Source organism: Tenrec ecaudatus, chromosome 1, assembly GCF_050624435.1.
Source record: "Tenrec ecaudatus isolate mTenEca1 chromosome 1, mTenEca1.hap1, whole genome shotgun sequence".
In the NCBI taxonomy this organism is placed as follows: Eukaryota; Metazoa; Chordata; class Mammalia; order Afrosoricida; family Tenrecidae; genus Tenrec; species Tenrec ecaudatus.
The window spans coordinates 41,542,550-41,566,226 of NC_134530.1; the positions used below are offsets into that span (position 1 = coordinate 41,542,550).

The 23,677-nt window shown below is 56.2% G+C and overlaps 1 protein-coding gene across 1 annotated transcript in view; it reads left to right on the forward strand.

Annotated features, from left to right (window-relative positions):
* Nucleotides 1-23,677, forward strand: part of IGSF21 (immunoglobin superfamily member 21) — a 292,572-nt gene that overhangs the window by 185,820 nt on the left and 83,075 nt on the right. Inside the window, exon 3 of the mRNA XM_075538388.1 lies at nt 15,344-15,465. Within this exon, the coding sequence (XP_075394503.1) occupies nt 15,344-15,465 (122 nt within the window). The remainder of the gene's footprint in view (nt 1-15,343; nt 15,466-23,677) is intronic.

Below are 23,677 nucleotides of genomic sequence, written 5' to 3' on the forward strand. Positions count from 1 at the left end.
ACTCTCAATGGAATGTCGCTTGACTGGGTGGACCACAGTCAACTATGGATACCATTGAGAAGGGTGGGAATTCCAGAAGACGTTGCTGGGCTCCTGCAGAGCCTGTACAGGGATCAGGAGAAGAACAAGGGACCTGGTTTGAAATCAGGAAGGGTGTGCCTCAGGATTGGATCCTCTCCCCATACTTACTTAATCTGTGTGCTGAGCTGATTATCCGAGAATCTAACTAGCCGAAGAAGAACATGGCGTCAGGAATGCAGGAAGGCGTGTTGACAACCTGTGACATGCAGATGACACAGCCTTGCTTGCTGAAAGTGAAGAGCACTTGAAACACTTGCTGATGAAGATCAAGGCCGGCAGCCTCCAGTATGGATGACAGCTCAATGCAGACATGACCAAAGTCCACACACCTGGGCCAACAGGTAACATCACGATTAGTGGAGAAAGGATGGAAGTTGTCAGGATTTCATCTTGCTTGGATCCACAGTCAATGCTCGCGAAGGCAGCAGACAGGAGATCAGACAGCGCATTGCACTGGGTGGTTCTGCTGCACAAGCATTCTCTAAAGTGTCGATTGAAGAGCCTCGATGTCACTTTGAGCTCTAAGGAGTGTCTGACCCGAAACATGGTATTTTTAATTGCCAAATTGGGCATGGAATAAGGAATGCCAAAGTAGAATGGGAGTATTTGAATGATGATGCTGGTGAAACAACATTGACCTGGACTGCCACAACACAAACAGATCTGTCTTAGAAGAGCTACAACCAGAATGCTCCGGAGAAGCCAGGCTGGTGAGACTCGGTCTCACGTACTTAGGACGTGTTGTCAGGAAAGACCAGTCCCTGGAAAAAAGGACATCCTGCTTTGTAGAGTAGGGGACAGTGAAAAAGAGGAAGGCCCTTGGTGAGATGGATTGACACAGTGGCTGAAACAATGGACTGGAACGTATAAGAACAATTGTGAGGCTGGTGTAGGGCCGGGCAGTGTCCTGTTTGCTCTGTTGTACAAGCTCAGGAATAAAAAGGAGTAAACGGTGGATGCAAACAACCCTGTGGGTGGATCTCACAAAGATGTGCGTGTGTGTGTGTGAGAGAGAGAGAGAGAGACTTCAAAAATGCAGCCCATGGTATCAGACTACAAGTTCTAGAACAGAAAACAAGATGTGGGAAGACAGACGAATGGTTGCCTTTGAGGCAAGGGCTGATGGATTGGAAAGAGGAAGCGACTTTGGGAGGGAGGGTCATGCACTGCATTATGAGAGGGGCTGGCTCGCAGGGACGCACACCTGTCCAAACTCATGAAGTGCCTCTCGTGAGATGCGTGCTCTTTGGTTTTGTCCCTGGGTGTCTAATCTGCAATGGGTGAGATAGCAGAGGGAGTGTTTTCTAATGTGTTGGCTCTGTGAAAGGATCGTGGTTATTCATGGTACTTAAGTCCTGGTCATACTCCAACTGCATGCTAATATTACCTTTTTATATCTGATAGAAGCAAAGCAAGTTATGATAGAAAATTCTAATAAGAGCTTTAAAATTGGTACTTTTATTAGACTCAAATTTAGGCGTGACTTAATAAGTCATTCGCGGCTATGTTTCCTATGTTCTATTTAATTCGTCCATCTAAATGTGAAAGTATTGCTAACGATGCACCATTTCTGGGGAGTGTTTTGTTGCTTTATCACTTTCTGTGTCTTGGGGTTTTGTCAAAGCACAGCACTTGACGTCCTCAATGAGTCAAAAGCTGAATGATGGGCTGTGTTTTCTCCTTTTTGATTGTAAAGTGGGTGGGAGTTTAGATTTCAGATAATTTTTTTAGAGTTCATTATTTTTTTGGTGTATGCATTTTTACCACAAAAGAAACCAAGAGAATCGCAAGTAAACATTGCCCCCTCCTTCCAAATTAGCAACATGCCTGCTAAGAGCTCAGGGGCGAAGCGTACTGATGTCTGCAGCTTACTCACAATGCGTCAACTACGTCAGGTGGGTGGACAGAAGGAGAGACGAGAGACAGAGAGATGACAAAGCAAATGTGATCAATATGTTCACGTATTAATTGCAAAATATGGGCGATAGCTCAATGGGTGCCTGCAATACAGTTCTTTCAGCTTTTCTGCATAATCGATGATGTTCCTAATCAAATGTGGAAGGAGGATGGGTGGGGCTGCAGGAGCAGGCTCAGAGAGGATGGGTGACTTGTGCAGAGTCACCCAGCCCCTCAGCAAGTTGGAGATTGGTTTTCAGGGAAGAGAGTGTCGCTTATGAAGGGGCAGTGGAGAATGAGGTTGGCGGTCCAGACCGGGTCTGTGGGCGCTCGGTGTCCCCATCTCTGGAAGGATGAGAATGTGACAGCAGAGGGCCGTGGCCGCATTTGATGAGAAGCACTGGCCTTGAGCTGAAAAGCAAGCGGGGCCCCTCCTGCTCAGCCAGGTCTCAGCTTAAAGGTGGCCTTTCCTGGCCACCGACCTGCCCCAGCGGCCATCTCCTCCATCCATCACTCTATGTTAATTGTCTGTGTGACACTTCTCGCTCTCTGATAGAGTTCTTCCATCTTCCTTAATTTGATTTATTATCTGTCTGTGCCGACTCTCGCAGGGGCCCCACGAGGAGAGGAACTTGGTCTTGTTTTGACATGAAGATAACAGACTGGGGCAGACAGTAGACGCCATAACTCTTGCTTGAAGAGGGGTGAGCTCCCCAAAGTCTCTTGCTTTTCTATTTCCTGGTGGAGGAAGATGTAGCAAAGCTTTGCCAGGCCAGCCTGCTTCACAGGTGCCAATCAGTGGCGTTCATTACATATGCTCATGAGGCATTTTCCCTAACAGGGGCTCAAGGAGCCCCTGGGACATAATGGTTACTCGCTGGACTACTAACCACAAGGTCAGCATTTCGACTCCACTAGCGGCACTGGGGGAGAAAAGGAAGCTGTCCCCATAGTTAGAGGCTCAGAAACCCACAGGGGCCGTTCTGCTCTGTGGCTATGAGTCGGACGTGACTGGATAGCAGTGAGGATAGACGTTCTGTGTCCCCTAAACTAGGAGTCCCCCTCTCACCCTCCCTCCCATTTGCCCCTAGTAGACCCTCAGTCACTCACCTATTCTGGATCGGTCTCGAAGCAAGATTGCAGTCTCTGTCCTCCTGTCCTACTCACAGAATTCTACTCTCTGAGTCAGTCTGTGGCTCACCCCACTCCTGGGAGCAACAGCCACCGCCGCCCCCACCCCATTTTACAGATGAGGTCACTGAGGCCTGGGGTGAGATGTAAAATTTCCCAGCATCCTCTGCCGATCATTGGCTGAGCATTGATGCGGTCCAGGCCTCCTGGCCCCCAGCTTGATCTTGCCGCTCTAGCAAGCTGCTGGGACTCATCGTCCTGTGATCACGCCCAGGAGTAGACATCAGATGGACAGACTGACAGGCTCCACTGGGTGAGGCTGCCAGCGATGCCCTGTGGGAATGACAGTGGGTAGGATCTGCCAGCCCAGCACGGTTGGCTGGTGCCTGCCACCCCCTGTTCAGCAGGTGAGCAGGCTGGTGCAGGCTACAGACGGCCCTTGTCCATGGGTTTGCAGGCCGCTGATGGCGCTGACACAGCCTGCTCATCCATTCTGCCTGCCAAGTGTGGTGGGCTCAGCAGATGGGCCCAGGAAGGGACCTCCCTGCAGACTGGCAGCCCCTCCTGACTGCATCGGTCAGCCAGGCAGGCACAAGCTGGGCATCTGTTCCCATGATGAGCTTGCCGGACACAACCTGTCCTCACAGGTGTGTGCGATGATGGGCACCCCAGGGGCAGCCCTCGGACTTAAGTGCTGGTGTGGCCGCTGCAGGACACGGCAGGTGCAGACACAGGCAGAGGGTCAGGCTGGGCCTTAGGACAGAAGCTGTGCGGATACTGAGATCAGGCGGGACTGACACACACCTGCCAGCCCCGCTCACAGGGGCCCCAAGTCCACCGGCAGCCAGAAACAGAGGCTGTAATAATAGTCTCCTCCTCTCTGGCCCAGATCCAGCCAGGCCTCGCCCCATCAGTCCACTGCCATCTTTCTGGGACAGGGGGAGCTGTTGCTCTCTGCTTGGAGCCTTCCATGTGCCCTCATCTTCCTCCGTTAAAGTGACGGCAATAACAGCATCTGCCAGCTGCGATCGGAAGGTCCTGGATGACACAAACGTTAGTAACCAGAGGGTTGGCTGTTCCAGTCCATCCAGAAGCCCCTCGGCAGAAAGTTCTGGCTACCCACTCCCATAAGTTCATCCATGGAAATCCTATGGAACATTGTTGAGTTTTGACACACGGAGTCACGCTGCGTCGGGTCCACTTGCTATTGTTGTTGAGTTGATTCTGATTGGTAGTGATTTAATTGGGGGGAGGGGTTTCCTCCGCTATCATCTTTATGGAAACATTGCCAGGTCTTTCTCCTGCCTGCCTTCCATGGTCTCACAGCCACACGATCCTCTAAGCCAGTGGTCCTCCACCTTCCTCATGCTGCAACCCTTGAGTACAGTTGCTCATGTGTTGGTGACCCCCAACCACAAAATTATTTTTGTTGCTACTTCATAACTATCATTTTGATACTATTATGAATCAGGCAACCCTCGTGAGAGGGCCGTTTGACCCCCAAAGGGGTCGTGACCCACAGGTTGAGAACCACTGCTCTAAGCCCATTCCACGTAATACTCAGGGCACACAATTACAGTGCTACAGAGCATTTGTACCATGCCAGGCACTTCATATGCAACCATTACCATATTTTTATGCAAAGAACATGCACCTTACGGGGCTTTTTTTTTTTTTGCAAACCATACACCCCCTCCTGAATTAATAGCCTGTGAGCTCTGTGTGCGCATTGCGTGTGTGTGTGTGTGTGTGTGAGTGGTTATTTGTGTGGGCACTGTTGGTGAAAAATATGGTGATTTCATGCTCCAGTCACCTGTGAGGTCCTCCTACTGCCACCCCACTGCCCAGAGGCTGCATAGCTCCCACCAGATGGTCTCTCCAGGGGCTGGCACCATCCGGCTAGTAATTGATAGAGGCTGGATTTGAACCCAGAGTCTAGCCGCTTCCCAAACCCAGACCCCATAGATGTAAACCACAGGTCCTGGCTGCCATGGCAGGCCCCGGGCTCCAGTCCTCCACCCGCGCCTCTCAGAGCCCAGCCTGAATTGCTCACTTGGCCTCAGTCTCACCTTCTTGCCTGCCTCTGGGTGGCCATCCCCTGGGCCTGGGGCACCCCACCTCTCTTGTCTGCCTGGTTGACCCTGTAGACCCTGAGTGAGGGGCTGCCCTGAGCCCCCTGCTTGCTCCCGGTTGTTACTGGATGAACATGTGAAACCTGCCTTTACTGTGAGGACCCAGGTGACCGGGATCATGCCAAATCCACCCTGGGTCCACAGGCTGGCCCCTAGGGAGGAAGGGGGTGGTGCATGAATGAGAAGCTGAGGTCATTGGATCAGCACATCAAAGTTAACCAAAACAACAACAACCTCACTGCCATCTGGCTGATTCTGACTCTTAGTGAGCCTATAGGACAGGGTAGAACTGTCCCTGTGGGTTTCTGAGACTGTCACTCTTCCCGGAGTAGAAAGTCTCATCTTCTCCTGCAGAGCGGCTGGTGGTTTCAACTCGCTCACCTTGTGGTTAGCAGTCCAACTCGTAAGCTGCCCCCTGAGCTCTTGATCAAAGACAGACGTTGGGCAATGAAGAGTGGCCTTCGTGGTCTCATAAGATGAGTAGCTTCTCTCCTTGTCCACTTGTCCCTACCCTTCCGGAACATATAGGGAAAGCGCTGTCTTTGAGGGTGGTGAGCCTATGACCCCAGAGCCCAGGCCTATTGCTAGGGATTTCTGGAAAGACGATTCTCCAAGGAGGGGAAAGGTGGACACAAACATCCTAGTGGCCGGCCGTACCACCCCATTGGCAAGCCTTGGTTTCGGGGTCTAGATTCCAAGCATCAAAAAGACTGAGCCATTGGGTGGAGGGGAGCCAGGTCCCCGCTCCATATCTCCTTCCCCTGTGACTGCCTGTCAGGGTGCCTCAGTCTTGCCTCTGGTAAAGTGAGGGGTCTGGCTAGGTACAGGGAGGGGTCCCCTACTGAGTGACTGGGACTCCAGGATCCTTTGACCACCAAGGGTCCTTCCGTGGTGGCCAACTCAGAAGCTGCCAAGAGGCCCTAACAAAAGAGACTTTGGCGGGGGTCGGGGGGGGGGTGGAAATGGACAGCACTCCCTTTGTGATGTTTTTATGCAAAGAATATGCACCTTACAGATTTTAGCAAGTCATACAACGCCCGTCTGCATGGGCTGCCTGTGAGCTCTGTGTGTGCGTCGCACTTGTGCACACAGTGTTTGTGTGGCCACTATTGGTGAAAGTTGTGGTCCTGGACACCTGTGCCCAAGTGACTTGAGGAGGCTTGCTAGAAAGGCACCATCCATACCCCACCCAAGACTCCCCACATTTGTATCTCCAGGGTGGGATTCCAGGGAAACCCCGTCCCACTCCAGCCCAAAGGATGCAGCTGTGTACAAAGGTCTGCCTCATCCCCACTTCCCGCCTGGTGCCCTGCAGGCTGGGCCAGGAAAGACAGTGTGGGAGATGGGGGCGGGTGGGCTCAGAGCAGTCAGCTGTGTCAGATGAAGTGTGCATGGTCATGACTGACTGTGCATTTGACCATGGAGGGTTTGTCTTGGGTAGGAAAGGGCAGGGTACAGGGTGCTTCCAGCCTGGCACATACACAGGTGTCTTAGAAACATACCCACAGACACATCATCCTGACACCCCACTTTGGACTAGTGCACGGAGTGTGAGCAGTATAAACAGGACCCACAACTGTAGGAGCAGGCTTGGGGTGTCCAGACACACACATGTACACACTATGAATCCACAACCCTGCACACCCATGCATAGTTATATACACCCCAAGTCACCTGAATCCTCATATCCTTCCCCATGACATCTCCTCATTACTCCACCATCCGTGCACACAAGTGGACCCTCACCACTGCTGACACGTGTACCCTCTCAAACACAGGTTTCGGGGGGCACACACAGGCAAGCCAGAGGCCGGTGAGGCCCCACGTAGCCCTGTGCTCATACCTACTGCCCACACCTCCCCACCTGCCCACATGGACATAATAAGCACCTGCCCACGTGTGCTTTCAGCTGCCATTCTCCCGGGCCCCCAGTCCAGCCCACCCCAGCCTGTCCCTGAGCTCCTGTCTGCCACCGCACGGTAACCAGATGAGACAAGGCAATTTATGACACCAGCTGTCTCTGTCAAAACTGGATCTCCCCCACACACCCAGGGAAGCCAATTACCCCGTGCCCAGCCCTGCCAGGTGCCGGCGCTCACAGGGAGTCTAAGCAGAGGGGAGCCCAGCCACCTGAGGGGGTACGACATCAACTTGGAGACCCCTCCCCCTCTTGCCTTTCTTAGGAATAGCCCCCCTTCTCCCTCACTGGACACAGAGACGTCCTCTCCTCCATGTGGTGGCTCCTCTGGCCCCACTCCCAGACCTAGGAGGTTGAGAGCAGGTTCAGAGTAGAGAACAGGTGGGGGTGGGGGGTGAAGGGGGGTTGGGAGGAGAGTGGTCCAGGATTGCCATGACAACTAGAAACCCTCCTCCTATTAGCAGGCCATCAGGTGGCCACATTACTATGCCCTGTTTCCTTTCCACCCTCTGTTTCTCCCTCCTCCTGCCTGAGCAAGTGGCCTCATGCCCAGCACACTGACCCATGTCCTCCCACCTTGAATGAATAGCCACACCCTGCCTTCCCCCTGCCCCACACTCTATCAGCCTCAGCTGCCTGGGCACCCCCCACTTCCTCTATGGCTTTGGGATCAGGCCCAGGTTTATCTCTCCGACCCATCACTTACCAGCCAGGTAGGTGGCCCCTGCTTGTCCTTATTTAGACACAAAACCCTGAATGAGAGTGGCCACATGCCAGGCTCTGTGGTCACAGCTGGGGACACGGAAACAAGCAGAAGGAAGCCTAGCTCCTGGGGGCCCCAGGTTCCTATGTTTGGGATGCTGAGGGGAGATGATGGCATTTCCTCATGGTCCCCAGCATCATTCCTGCTCCATCCTGCAGCTCAGAGAGGCAGGTGCTCCTGCAGTTAGCACGCCCTGAGTACCCATGGGCTTGACTTGACCCCTATGAGCCCTCACTGCCCTGGGGCCAAGCCTGAGGGGACCAAGTATGGGTGTCTGTGTTACTCCCGGGCCAGATAATTTAACATAGGATGCTGCGTGCCCGCCCCCATGCCAGGCATCTGGGGTTGGCATGGCAGGGGCTGCAAGAAAGGTGACATCGACGTTTCCACATACCTTCTTCTCACCTGCCTCAGGGCTAGGAATCCAGCAGCAAACCCACCTTAGTAGCAGGTCTGCTTCACCTGTTAGAGCAGCGGTTCTCAACCTGGGGGTCTCAGCCCCTTTGGGGGGTCGAACGACCCTTTCACAGGGGTCGCCTGATTCATCACAGTAGCAAAATGACAGTGATGAAGTAGCAACAAAAATAATTTTCTGGTTGGGGGGTCACCACCACATGAGAAACTGTATTCAAGGGGGTTGGCAGGAGGCAGGTTGAGAACCACTGGGTTAGAGGGTGCCCACTTCACCCTCTAACACAAAAGTGAAATGCGGTTGCCATTGGTTCTATTCCATTGCAGGTGGCCCTGCGGGTGTCGCGGAAGACCTGCCCTCCATAAGGTTCCTGTGACGGGGGCCCCGGGAGCAGAGGGCCAGACCTGTCTTTCCCAGCACGGTTGAGCAGGTTTAAACTACAACCTATCAGCAGCCCAGCACTGACCAGTGTGGCCGTCCAGGGACGTTTTCTATATATAGCTCAAGCCAAACCCACTGTCGGAGAGTTGGGTCCGACTCACAGAACCCCCGTGAGGTTTTTGAGGCTGTATATCTTTACGGGAGCAGACAGCCTCATCTTGCTCCCTCGAGCAGCTGGTGGATTTGAACCGCTCACCTACGGTTGGCCAATCCGCTGCACACAGCACCATCTTCCTTGTTTTGATTAGGAATCTCTAAGACCCCTGAGGCATAGGTTTGACAAATCCCTCCACTTTCCAGATGAGGAAACTGAGGCTCAGAGTCCACAGGCGGCAGCACTGGCAGTGGACCCCAGACTCCCAGTGGTGCTCAGCCTGACACCACAGCCAACCCTTGCCCCCTCCCTTTCTCTCCAGCAACAGTCAACCTTCACCCATCTACAGCTGGGGGGCATGCCTGGCAGCGCTGAGGTTCGAGTTTGGGCCAGGCGGGCTACCTGGAGAGCTGGGGCGCCATCCACTCCCCCCATCTAATCAGTTCATTACGACCCTCCTTGAAAACACTGCCTGGTGCCGCCTGGCCACAGACACCTCAGCTGCTCCATTTCCCAGCGAGCGAGTCCCTGCCCGGCTGGAGAGGAGCGAAGAAAGCAGGCAGGCAATTTAAACAGCTCGACAAAATATACCAGCCGCTTTCACTCTGGGCCACTATTACGCTTTCCAGCCGCAGCGGGATTGGCCCGTAAGTGGGATATCAAGTTTATTACAGCTATTTCCAACCTGTAATTGGTTTTGTGGAACACAAAGAGAAGGGGCTGGGGGTGTGGGGGGGGGATTTTTTCTCTCCCCCACCCCCACCTTCCTGATGATGTCCACGGCTGCTGGTGAGGCAGCTGGAGCTTGAGGCTTATTTGTTTTTCAAATGAAAGCCCCTGGCCGGCTGGCTGACCAAAGGGCAGGTTCCTGAGCTCCTGGCTGGACTCAGACTGCTTGCCATGCTTTGGTGGCTCGACTTGAAAGGCAACAGGACAGCTGCAGCCAATTGCTTGGGGGTGGGTGGGTATGGGGTCAGGCAGCCCCAGGGCCTGCGGGCAGTTGGCTGAGCACTGCTGAGCACAGCTGGAATGTAAGACGCCGTGATCCCTAGAAACAGAGGTCCTGGAACCAAAACATAGGGGCTCCAAGTCTCACTAACCTTTAGGGAAACTGAGACCCAGGCAGGGAAGCTGCGGGGAGGCACCCTGTGAGACTAGAACCCAGGCCTCTCAGCCCATGACTTTCTCTTCTGCACAAAGAGATGCTGGCAGGTTGAGGGGCAAAAGGCTCAGAGGCTGAGGCTGAGTGCCAGGAAAGAGGTGGCTGGGGAAATGTTGGTGCAGGTGGCCGTCACTGCCAGGGCTAAGCCCTGACCACTGGCCACCACCAGGTGTGCCTTCTTGAATCTCCCAGGAGGTGCACTGCCGGGTCCCCACTTGGTAGATAAGGAAATGGAGGCAGGGAGAGGCAAGTGACTTAATGGAGAGCAGCAAGAGCCCATTCAAGTGGGGCCAGAACGCATCCGCCTGGCCTCATCCCTGCACGGGTGGGGGGCATCCACAGGGAGCCCTCCCATCAACAGCATTTCTGGGTCCTCCAAGAAGGGGCATGGGCTCACCTGTGGCCACAGCAATGCCTTCTGCCCAGCTAGTGGTGTGCCATGCCTCTCACCTCCCAGAGCCCATTGAGCCCCTTGGGAGCCACAGCCACATCTGACATGCAACTCCTGCTACCCCTGCCCCACCCTACCTCCGGGCCTAGGAGAGGGCTGGCAGGCCTTGTTGCTATTGGCTGCCATCAAATCGGCCCCGGCCCAGAGCCACCTGATGTCTAACCAAAGTTAAACACTGCCTAACCCTGCACTTCCTCCAACAGCCTCGGGCGGCGCCAGCCCAGGGCTGCAGCCCCCAGGCCATCCGAGTCTGCCACCCTCCAGCTCACCATCTTCCAGCTCAACCATGGGAGAACTCTGTGACTCATACAGTTCTCACTGACAACTTTTGAAAGTAGACAGCCACCTCCTTCTTCCTAGTCTCTCAGCCTAGAAGCTCTGCTGAAACCCATCCAGCCCGGGTGAACCCACTGGCATTTGAAATACCAACAGCCAAGCTTTCTGCACTGTAGCATCACACAAGCCACCGCCGTACAACAAGCAGACAGGCAGGCGGTGGCTGCGTATCTTGAAACTACCTGTAGGATGATCTCTCAGCTGTGGGGTCCGTCGTGGCTTGTGACCTCTGCCTGTGCTACAGAGAACTGCCCCAGGAGGCTTTCCTGGGCACTATCTTGATGGGAGCAGATCACCAGGCCTTGCTCCTGTGGCCCCAACTGGGTGGGTTCAAGTCCCCAACCTTTCCATTGGCAGCCGGATGTCAATCATTGGTGCTTCCCTGGGGTCCACTGCAAACCTCTGGCCGGGCCAAAGGGAGAGCACCTTCCTTCCTGCACGTACTGACCCAGTGCCCACCACATCCCCTGGAGCCCGACCCTCTATCTGGAAGCATTCACTGCCAGGAGCTGGCGCAGTAACCTGGCACACAGCCAGGTGCCCAGTGGGCTGGGACCTGGGAGGGGGTCCGCCTCCTGCATCCCCTGCCCCAGGCTGTGGGTGGCCGTGCTGGGGAAGTGGGAGGGAGGTGGCCGTCCTGTCTCAGGGCTGGAACTCAGATGCGTGCTGCTCTCCCCGCTGCTGTCCCAGGCAGCTGTCCCAGAAGCCCTGAGGGTCGCTCCTCAGGCAGACAGGGAGGTCCCAGACACGGCCGCCCCTGGAAAAAGATGTAAATAAAACCAAAGGAAAATGATGCGCGTCCTTGAAGCTCCCCTGTCCCTCCACCGGCAACAAGGATTTACGACGCGGAGAATTCTCCGGTGCTTTGTCTGGGGCGTGTGGGCATGTGTGTATACGGGCAGGCGCCCGTGTATTTTCCTAGTAATAAAACCCTCAGTCCCTGCGAATAAATTTGAGGAGGCAGTTTTACTGACAGACTTTTTTCTCTTTTGTGTAATAAACAAAATGGAGTGAAATTTGAGATGGGGGCGATAAGGGCTGCCACATTTTAGGAGCAGATAAAAAGGCAGAACCTGGGGGGAGTGGAGGCCCGGAACCAGCTGCAAAGTCAAATGGGGCCGGAGGCCTTCCACTCGATGATGCTGGGAGGAAAACCGCCTCACACCTCCCCTGGGGTCCCTCCTAAGGAGGCAGTCCCTGGGAGGCGCAGAACGGACAAGGCATGGCAGCCCTGCGCACTCTGGGAGGCTGAGAGGTCAGGCCGAGTCTGGATTTACATTTTTCCTTTGCCAGGAACCCCATGTTGAATCCCAGCCTCAGTTTCTTCAGCTGCTGGGGAGATTCTTGCCCATTCTGGGGGACATGCAGGAGATGCCTTCTCTTCACACCTCGCTCCAGAACTCAACTTACCGTCTCACCCAGTCGATTCCGACTCACTGTGATGGACCCTGTAGAACAGGGTAGAGCTGTCCCCGTGGGTTTCCAAGATGGAAAATCTATACCAGAGTCGAACACCTACCTGGTCGTTCTCCTGAAGAGCGGTTGACAGTTTCGAATGGTTGACCTTGCGGTTGGCAGCCCAACACATAACCACCATGCCACCAAGGATCCTAAAACAAACCAAAAGGCTCACGGAGACCCTATAGGAAAGGGCAGAACTGCCCCTGTGGGTTTATGAGACTATAACTCTTTATGGGAGTAGAAAGCCTCATCTTTCTCCCGAGGAACGGCTGGTGGCTTCGAACTTTGGGCCTTACAATTAGGAGCCCAACGGACAACCACTATCCCACCAGGGCTTCACAGGGCTCCTGAAGTGAGGTTTTGTCCCCAGCCAATGTGTCCCAAATGCAGCCGCCACCCCCCTACCCCCCGCCGTTGAAGGCCAGGAGCTGCTGAGATGGGGAGGGGCCTCAGAGGAACTTCCAGACCACTGTGGGCTAGGAAGAAAGGCCTGGCAGTCTAGCGCCCTGAAACTCAAGCAGTGGAAACCCTGGGTGGATGGCATGAACCCCATCCCTCTGTACCCAAGGTCCCCATGAGTTAGGGGCCACGTCGGCCACTGCTAACAAGAACAGCATCTTCTGCTCTTGATGTCAGGGACATTGTGAGCTCAGTCCATCACACCCCTGAACCCCGGAGGCTGGGCTGGCTGTATCCAAGGTAGATGGGCTGTCCTGGGCACCGCAGGGTGTCTCCTACCTGCTAGATGCTAGCGAGAGCGCCATACCTCCCCTGGGCTTCGCCACACACACACAGATGAGTCCAGACCTTGCCAATGTCCCCTAGAAAGCAAAGTCTCTCTCTCTCTCTCTCTCTTTCTCACACACACACACACGCACATGCACGCACACACATGCACACATGTGCACACACACACACACACCTTATACTTTCAAGGCATCCTGTATGTTGGAGGGCAGCCTGGGGTGGAGGGGAGCCCCTGGAACACGCTGGCCTCCCCCAGGCTGGGAGCCTGAGCGTGGAAGGCCACGTCATTTTCAGCCACTTCTCTGCCTGGGGCCCTGTGCCAAGCCTGACAGAGGTGCTGGGCCTGGCACCAGACACAGCAGAGATGGGAACCTTCTATAGGGGGAGGGTTGGTGTGGCTCCCAACCAGAAAGGGGTTAAACCCCTTCTCTTCCTCCCTCCCTCTCTCTCTCTTCCTTGACCCCATGCTGCAGAGGGAGAGAGCTGAGGGGAGGGACCGTGTCCTCTGGGTCCCAGGGTGCAGGCCACACACATCTGTGGAAGCCCCACCGCAGGCAGGTCCCTCCGGGTCACTTCTCACCAGCTCCAGCCTGCGCCTCCCGGGAGAACGCTGATGTGTTTGGGCACTGGTGGAGAACCGAATGTGGACCCCACAGACCGCCCCATTCTGTGAGCAGGGCCCGCAGGTGTGCACCCAGCAGACGCTCAGGCAAAGGCTAGCTGGGTGCAGCTGAACCCATGCCCGCGGAACCAGGGGCAGCACCACCCAGGCCAGCACCTCCAGGTCCAAGTCGGGGTGGGGGCAGCCGTGTCCAGAGGAGCTCAGCTGCCCCCATTCCTATCAGAAAGGCGACTGACCCAAGCTCCACTCACCATTTTTTTTTGCCTTTCTCTCCCCGACCCCCAGCCCCTTGGAAAAGACCCCTTGCCCCAGCTCTATCATGCAGTGCCTTGGGAGTTAATTCCACTTCTCCAAGCCCAGGCATGAGGCCTCCCCATTGCAAGCTGTTAGCGCCCAGCTGAGCGGCAAGAGGCTGCAAGCTCCCAGGCTATAATAGAGTTGCTGAGGCAAGCGGAAAACTGCAGCCGAGTAAACAGATAAATAATGGAAACAGTGACAACACATACCTTGCTGCTTTGTGGAGTAACACTTTCATTAGCAGGAGGCTGTGCAGACGAGGGGATGCGGGCGGCCAGCGGGAGGATGGGACGCTTGGGTCCAACTTTTAATCAGCTGTGAACAGCTGGGTCCCTGAGCAGCCTCTCTCTTGCTGCCCCAGCTTCAGGCAGCCTCTGGTTCTCCAGGTCCCTGCCCGTGGGGCTCTTAAGTGACACGGGGACCTTATTACCTCCCTCTCGGCCCCCTCCCACAGGCCCCCAGGTGAGAGCCAGCTCTCTACCCGAGCCCTCTCTCCATCCATCATGTTTGGGTTGGGGGTCCCCAACCTCCTGCCTCCAGCCTTGTTCCCTCTGAGGAGCTTACATAGAATCTGAGTTAGGCCTCTGCCATCACAACCAAGCACCCAGGGCCCTGGCCTCCTCTCCAGAATTTTCTGTTCCCTGGCAGGCAACCCCCCTCCTACTTCTTTTACTGTGTGTGAGCCTGCTCCACTCTCCCATGCCCCAGGGCCCTTGCTCCTACTGTTCTCTCTGCCAGGGAGTATTCCAGGGGTCTTCCTGGCCAGCCCAAGCCATTTCTTCAGAAGGCAAATGAGATGTCCCTTCCTCCAGGAAGCCCTCTGTGACTACTCTGTGCCCTGGGAGGCTTTATCAGACATTGCTACCATTTAGCATGTTTGTCCCCCTACAAGGATTTTTCTGACAGTGATTGCTCCCCCACTCATCCAGCCACCACTGTCCCCAATTCACCTCTCTACTTTCTTCCCAGCTGCTCCCCGCACCCCATGATTTCTCTCCTGGGGGCCAGGAAGGGCCAACTGTGATTCTTCATCTGACTGCAAAGCACCCCACACCCTCTGGGCCTTTTGCAAGGCAAAGCAAGCACAGAAGGGGGATGGTCCACCACACCAGGGAGCTAGAGCAAACAGGGTGTGGGTCCCAGCTCTGCTCCCTCCTAGCTGGGGACCTTGCCCCCCCCCACTTCAGAGGCTACTTTTCCACATCGGTGAAATGGTTGGGGAGGGGGGTTGCCCTCTGTCCCCATACTGGGAGGAGGCCACTAAGACTGTAGCATCTTCCAGGAGAGGCGTGTTCCGGGCCCCAGGGCCATGGCACTGGGCTTCCTGACCGGGAGCACTTGTCCGTGGAACAGGAGGCAGCCTGGCTGGACTCACCTGGCCCTCTGTGCTCCGTCGCAGGTGACAGAGGGCGGCACCATCAAGCAGAAGATCTTCACCTTCGATGCCATGTTCTCCACCAACTACTCACACATGGAGAACTACCGCAAGAGGGAGGACCTGGTCTACCAGTCCACTGTGAGGTGAGGCTCTGCACCCTACTGGGCTCGTGGGCTGGGGGTGGGAGCAGCTTCCGGGCGGGGGGGGGGATTTCTCAGGACCGCCCTCTGCAGGCCAGGGAGTCAATGCTCAGGGTCCTGCTGAAGAAGTTGGGCCCACTCCACAGGGGGCCCAGAGGCAGGAAGGAGTCCATCACAGCTCCCATAGTGTGAGCAGGCTCCAGGCCCTTGTCCGCCACCCCTCGGCCAGCGCCTCCAGTAAACGGGGTTCCACACCCCATTTTCCGAGGAGGATACTGAGACCCAGGGGGGATGTGCCATGTGCCCGAGGTCGCACAGCCAGGGAGACCCGAGCTACCCAGACACTGGTGTCTCCTGTGGACCCCAAAGCCCCAGGGACCCAAGTCTGGGAAGGCAAACAGATCCCAAACAGCTGCTCCCAGGAGCAGCAGGGCAGGGAGGGGACAACCACAGAGATGAAGGCCTTCTGTCTGCCTGGACTCCCACTCCCCACAGACTGGAAGCCAGTGGGATCACACCAAGTCCAGTGTCCAGGCCTTGCTGTTTTCCAGTGTGTGGGCAGCCAGACTCTCACCCAGTCTGCACTCCCTGAAACTCCGACCCTTCCAGGAGCTGCTTCCTCCCCAGAGGGGCTCCTCCCTTTGGGCTCCTGGGAATCTCCTGTTTCACCTTCAGAACCCAATTGAAACTGAGTGGAGAGGCTTCCTAAACTGTGGGTTGCAACCCCATAGCCCATAACTGGATGTGAGAGTCACTGTGCGTTTGGCACCGGTGCAAGGTGTCTGTGCGTTCAACGACCACAGATTAATCCAAAATCAGGGGTGTCGTGAATCTGAGGTACAAAGGGGCCGAGAGTGAAAAAGTTTAAGAAGCCCTGGTTTAGACCCCACCCCACCCCCACAGGCGCCCCTCCACTAGAGGGCGCACTGGTCGCAGGGATGCAAGGAAGGCACAGCAGGTGCTGACTGGCAGGTGCAGTTTGCAGACAAAGCCTCTGAAACAGACAGACAGACAGTCACACTTTCCACATTACACTGTACCTAGTCCCGTGCCCGACACATAGCAGGTACACAGTGACCCTTCCCAGAAGTAACCGAGAACTGACACCCCTTAGCCACTGGGCCTCGGTTTCTCCCTGGATAGGACTGAAAAATAAATCAAGAAGTTTTGCAAAGGACATGGTGGCTCCTGGGCCCCCTAAGCGCTCTCTGCCCTGTGTGAGGACAGGAATGCAGGGGGGGGGGGCAGGGGGAGGTCCCTGGAGAGCCCTGTGTGCTGTCCCTCCTCTCAGAAAGTATGAGCCCTGGCCCCTAGCAGACACACAGGGGCTTGGAGAAGACATCATAGAGGCTTGTTCACCTATTTATAATTTCCCCTGCACCCCTTCCCTCCCAAGAAGGATTTGGGGCCTCTTAAAATATTAAAGCCTGCCCAAGACAGATGAGGTACAGTCTTGGAAACACACAGGGGAAGTTCTACTCTGTCCTACAGGGTCCCTATGAGTCAGAATCAACTCGATGGTGGTGAGTTTGGGTTCGGGGGAGGGAAGCCTTTCCCAGCAGTCCCAAGCTAGAAGGACATGAACTTGGTCAGCCCTCATGCCACCAGTTCTTATCCCACACCATGCTGCCTTGCTTCTCTTACAGGTGAGGAAAATGAGGCCCAGAGAGGGATAGAGGCTGGGCCAGGGACACACAGCAGCACTAAGTCACTACTGTTTTCATTCCAGCCCAGGACCTCCAGAACCTGGGGGTCCCCTAAGCAGGGAGCCCTGAGATGCTTACCTGCATGTTCCCTGAGCACCAGTGGAAAGGTCAGGGGGTGGCAAGCAGAAATCCCCAGCTGAAGGGGCTGGTAGTGACCTTGTAGGACAGGGTACAACTGCCCCTTTAAGTTCCCAAGACATAACTGTTCACAGGGGAAATCCCCTTCTTTCTCTCTCCAAGCAGCTGGTGGTTTTGAACTGCCAACCTTGAGGATCACAGCCCAAAGCTTAACCACTATGCCACCAGGGCTCCTAGCAAACCCTGTAGGGGGGTCTAATCCAATTGCACGGAATTGCCTGCAGGCCCAGGCGAATGCTGGTGGAGGGGCTGCAGGGCCCCATTAGGACTGGCAGCGGGGGCTTGGGACTCCAAATTTACATATAAATGAAGATATTTACAAATTAATGCATCTCAACTAGAGAGAGTCCCAGCTCACAGCTGTCTGAGCCGCTTCCTCTTCAGCTGGGGAGTGGGGAGAATGAGGCTGAGCAGATTACTAAGAATTGGCAGAAAGCAGTTTTCTGGGTAACATAGAGGGGTCCCCCAGGACTGCGGGAGCTGTTCCCCCCCTGCCCCCGCTGGAGAGACCCGGAGATATGGAAGTCAATTGGATGGATAGGGTGAGGAAGTGACACTGCAGCTGCCCCTGCTCTTCTCAGGTCCCCAGAGGCGCTCTCTGATTCTGAGCCTCAGAACCCAGCCCTCCCAGCCTGAAACCAGCAATGACTTATTCCTTGAACTGATGTTTAATTGAGCACCTACTAGATGCCTGGCCTGGAGGATAGCTGAGAATAAAGACCCCGCTTTGCTGTCTAGTGGGGGAGTCGGGCATAAGCAAGGCATCTAGGTAGACAGACCAGTGCAGGGTACAGAGAGATCAGTGGGGGCAACAGGGGGTGGTCAGGAGGTCAGGGTGTTGGGTGCTGGTAGAAGAGGGCAGAAACGGAGCCCTGCGGGAGGGAAAGGAGGGCTCTGTGGGAGAGAGGAGAGTGATCCTCTAGGTCTCAGCAATTGCCCATGTGGATTTCCCCCTCATTTCCCCATCCCTGCTCCACAGAGAAGTTGGGGCGGTCTGCTTAGGTAGCGATCACAGGATCACAGCCTGGGAACCTCTGGGGACCGCTCTGCCTTGTTCTGTGGGGTCCTAGTGAGTCAGAGTGAAGATCCCCCGCAGTGCCTGCCCACCCACCAGCCTCGGAGCACTGGAGCCCACTCACCCTGCACACAGGCCAGGCCAGAAGTACAGCTTTGCCTGAAATCCCGTGGAGTGTGGTCTGGACCCTGCCCCTCAGGGGGGCAGCTCTGGCCCCAGGTCCTCAGTCCACAGAGGTCCAGTGACATGCAGATGCCCAGACAACCCCATAATGCACCTGTGTCAGCTTCCTTTCCCAGACCCCCTCCAGAACTGCCCCCTCCAGCACTCCCCCCAATCCAGTGCTTCCTGCAACCCCTCCCCCAAGTAAAGTGCACACACTCAGATCCTAGTCTCCAAGCCTGTCTTCTGAAGACCCAAACAAGGTGCCAAGGCTCAGGGACAACCGTAGGATGGACATGACAGCCCACCTGCTGGCTTATGACTCGACCCCTCCCCTGCCACTGCCCACTCTGCAGAGTCCTGGATCCCAACAGCTACGAGTGGGTTAAGGGCCCCCCTCCCTACAGGGAGGACTGTGCTGTCAAAGGCCAGGCTCCCCCAGCACCTGGTGGCCCAAAGGGGTCAGCTGGGACCCCCGGTGGCTGTCTGGGTGAATCATGGTGAGCCTGTAGCAATCCAGAAACTGCCCCCACCCCCACCCCACCTGATGCATGCTCTCCCTGTCCTTGCCACATGCCTTCTGCTCAGCATGAGACGTGCCGATCGGTGGGTTTCGCTGGTGGCATACTGGGTTACCTGGACTGGGGACCACAAGGCCAGCAGTTCAGAGCCACTGGCTGCCCTTTGAAGACCCTGCCCTGTAGGGTTGCTGTGAGTCGGCACTGACTCGATGCCAGTGGGTCTGGGTTGTTTTGGGTTGTACTTAGGGCTGAGAGAAATCTGGATGCCAGCCAGAAGCTCAGTGTCCTCCCTCCCTCCCTCTCTCCACCCCTCATGCACCCTGCCCACCTCTCTTGATTCTACCCATGCCTGCTGGGTCAGCTGAAGTGCCACTTCCTCCAGGAGGCCAGTCCTGACTGCCTGCCTGGGCTTGGCAGTCCTTCCTTACCCTTGGTGCCTGGTGACTAAGTATCCCTAGTTCACAGGAAGTTCACTGTCTAATTTCTTCCCAGGTCCCTGCCCACCCTGGCACGGGGGAGGCACCGCCCCCTTCCGGGATGGGGACAGTTGGCTAGGGCTCGTGAATGGATGAGTCAGTGGTGGAAGCGTAGTGACCAACTCTGCACTGCCTGGGGGAGGCACCCCCCTGCCGAGGTGGGGACTGTTGGCCAGGGCTCGTGAGTGGACCAGTCAGTGGTGGAAGCGTAGTGGCCAACTCTGTACTGCCCGGGGGAGGCACCCCCCTCCCGGGGTGGGGACAGTTGGCCAGGGCTCGTGAATGGATGAGTCAGTGGTGGAAGCGTAGTGACCAACTCTGCACTGCCCGGGGGAGGCACCCCCCTGCCGAGGTGGGGACTGTTGGCCAGGGCTCGTGAGTGGACCAGTCAGTGGTGGAAGCGTCGTGGCCAATTCTGCACTGCCTGCTTCTGGGTAAGTGGCCTGTCCTGGGGCAGAACCCTGCAGCCGCTGGGCCTTCACCAGCACATATGTGGTTCATTCATTCCAGAGTGGGGCAGAATGACAAAGAGGACACCCCAGACCCGTCCTTGTGAGGTGCATCATGCAGGGGTGAGGGGAGGCAGACAATGAAATGTGTGTGAAGGGACACGGGGCCAAATTCACAATTTGTGAGGCGTGGGAGGAGAGACTAACACGCTGTGAAGAAGGGCGAGGAGCCGACTGCGTGGGGGGTGGGGGCTGCTGGAGAAGTGGTCCGGGAGGCTGCTCTTGGGAGGGGGCATCTAAGCAGAGGCCTAGAGGATGCTGCAAGGGTGCCAGGCAGGCAGGACTGGGGAGGAAGGGCAGACAGGAGGGCGCAGCAAGTGCAAAGGCCCTGCAGTCAGTAGGAGCGCCATGTGTTCTGGGACCTGCCACAGGACCAGGGAAGCCCAGGGTCCAGAGAGCAGGGAAGGGTGAGGTGTGAGCAGAGGCAGACTGGCCGGTAGGCCCGGGCTAGCAGTGCATGAGGTACCCACCTGTGGGCACATTATGTATCCAGGCTGCACATGGGCTCCCCCATGTGTTAGGTGCAGCAGGGGACAGGCACAGCAGGCCCATGTGGACCTTGCTGGTTGGCCCGTGCACCCCGGTTGGCTGTGCTTTTATAAGCTCACACTGGTTGTCGAGTGATGGCAGGCTGAATGTGCCAGGCAAGAAAAGGGGGTGGGGTGGAGGGTGGGCTCACCCCTGGGAGAAGGAACCTGACCACCCTTGGGGGTTGACAGGGAGGCAGGAGAGCCCCCTGTGTCACCCACTCTCACCCTGCACTGCACCAGCACGTGACCAGGCACCGGCAGCCCAGCCTCGCATAGTGTGGCTGAGCGCAGCTGCGCAGGCAGGAAGGCCCGAAGACTGCGTAGGAGACTCGTGTGCACACTGGCCCCTTCTGCTTCATCTGTGTCGGGGGAGGGCGATGGGGGAGAAAGCAAGTCAGTGGAGGGAGCGCCTGGAGGAGGCAGGATGCCTCCCTATGCCTGGCAGCTGCATGCGCCCTGGATTCCTTCAAAGATGGGATCGTGAAGCTGGGGGCACGGCACCCCCAAAACACAGCCACATGTAGCTCTGCATCCAGGGGCTTGAGGCCCACCTCCCCCTTTCCCTGACCACCCGTCCCCCCATCCACTCTGGCACCCCTTCAAGGCTGGGTCGTGTTCTCTTTTTCATCTCAGTAACCCCAGAATGCACGTGGCATTTCAAAAGGAACAATAAATCCTGGTGGGATGAGAGCAGACAACAGGGAGATAAAGCATGGAGACAAAGAGCTCACCATTCCAGGAATAAACGGATAGCTGTCAGCGGAGCGATTCGGGCTGAACAGGAAGACTCGGAGACACCGCGGCAACGCTGGCGTGTGTAGTGGTCCTGGAGGCCATGGGTAGGTTTCCTTCAACCGCAGGAATGGGGAGGAGCCAAGACACTACGGGGGACCACGTGGCCAAGACTCGGCGCAGGAAAGCCGCTCCAAGCACGCAAGCAAGGACCCCCAAGGAGAAGCCTTCCTTCTGAGCCGGTTGAAATGGCGGGGCCCAAAGATGGGAACCAAACCTCTCCAGAAGGCCACGCTTCCTTCTTACGAACATGATGTCCTTGGCACCGTTTCCTCTGCCAATTTGTGAGGCTAACTGGTGCGGTGTTCTCTGTGCCGTCCAGCCCTTGTGGCTTTGAACGCCCTCCTCTCTGGTTCTGTTCGCCCTCTGTGGGCTATGATGGACGGTGCATCTTTCCCTGCAAATGTGCATAACAGGTGCTGTCCGCACACCCAGAGGACATTCGGCAAATGGGTGCTAGAGACCTACTATGTGCTGGGCGCATGCTAGGCACCGGGCAACAGAGCAGACCCCAGACCAGATGCTGGCTCCTGGAGACCCGTGTGTCAGATGGAACTGTGCTCCGGGGTGTCCCACCAGTGGGTCACCTGGTTTTTCCTCCCACACACTTTTCAAAAACCAAGGCAAGCTTGCTGCCATTGACTCGATCCAAGTCACAGCCAGCCTATGGGACAGGGTAGCACTGCCCTGTGGGCTTCTGATACAGTAACCCCATAGAGGAGTAGAAAGTCCTGTCTTTCTCCCGAGGAGTGGGGGTGGTTTCAAACTGCTGGCCTTGGGGTTAGCAGCCCAATGTGTACCCAATACACCCCCAGGGCTCTTTCCCCAGGCCTCTCTGGGTGAGATTGATCCACCGTTGTTTGCACAGCCCTGCCTTCAAGCAACCTAAGGGAGTTTATGCCTATTCTGGACCCAAGAGAAACCCGTGCCTCTCCTTCCCCCACCCAAGAGATCATCCTGGAATGCAAATGAGCAAGAGAGACAGTGTAGAAATCGCAGTGGGCCCGATTTAGCACTTTACTTGTAGCAGATTCCACGACAGGCTTTTTCATGGAAGCAGCAGAGAAAACCCTGAGCCTTCAGCCGCAAGAGTGAAAGACTCCATTGTGAAGCCAAGGATTGTTAGCGCTGCAATACTCCTGCTGGCCACTAGGGGATCTCTCGGGAAATTCAAACCACCCGAGGTTCTCCTTGAGGTGCCTGGTAGTGCAGTGGCTGCAAGTTGGGAAGTTCACTGGTACGTCGGCAGTTCAAAACCACCTAGGGGCAAGGCTTTCTCACGGTGAAGTTACAGTCTCAGAAACCCACAGGGGTACTTCTACTCCAATCTATAAGGTCGCTAAGAATTGTCAGTATTTTTGTTTGTTTGTTTGTGGGCTTTGGGTTTTTTGGTTTGCTGGGTTGCCCTGAGTGATTGTCTCTGCACACACCGCACCCCAGCCATCTACACTGAGGGCCAGTCCCCAGAGCACCTGCATTAGGTGCACCATGGAGGTGTCTTTAACATGCTGATTCCTGGGTCTCACCTGGAGACAATTAGATCCCCTGTCTGCTCCGGGCCTGGAATCTGCCATTTTAACAAAGTCTTCCAGGCACAGATGCTGGCAGTGAGATTTGGAAAGCTCTGTTCCACACAGCCCCTCCCATCTGATCACCTGGGTGGGGGCCCAAGGACTCCACCGTGGGGGAGTAGGCATGGTGTGAGGGAGGGAGGCACGGTCCCGGACACGGAACATTCTTGTAGCTGGTGGCAGGTGGCCAGTGGACCACTGTTCTCAGGTCCCCACGGTCAGGCTCGTTCGGGTGAAAGGTGTCCAAATAGTTGGCCAGCCAGGCACCTCTCAATCCATTCCTTGCCACCAGAGTGACCCCAGAGATGGGGCAGCTGTGAGGTCAGTCCCTGCAGCAAGGCCTGCAGGGGCTAGCAGACCAGCAATGACAATGGCAGTGTGGCCCACGCTCCAGGGCTCTAGGCCTGAGACAAGCTTCTCAGGACTCCAGAGGCCCTTGTGAGAGGCTGTCCATGACTCGCTGGCAGTGCAGAATCCCCCGAGTCTGCATTTTCCACACTTTCTTCACTTTCCACACCAGGTGCCCCTGGAGCAAACATGTGCCCCACCCCTACTGAGACGGCTACAACCCCTCTTAGCCTTCCTCCTGGGCCTCCCTCTCACCGGCAGGGACTCCCTCCTGAGAACCGGGTCCTCAGTGCCTGGAACAGGGTCTTAGCCACTGCTGTTGCCTCGATAGGCTGATTGACGGGCCATCACAGTGTGGACATGGCATTTCACACCGCCAGCCGCAGTCTCTTCCCTCCTTTATGCAGCTTAGCCCTCGTGGAGGCCAGGGCTCAGGCTCACAGAGCC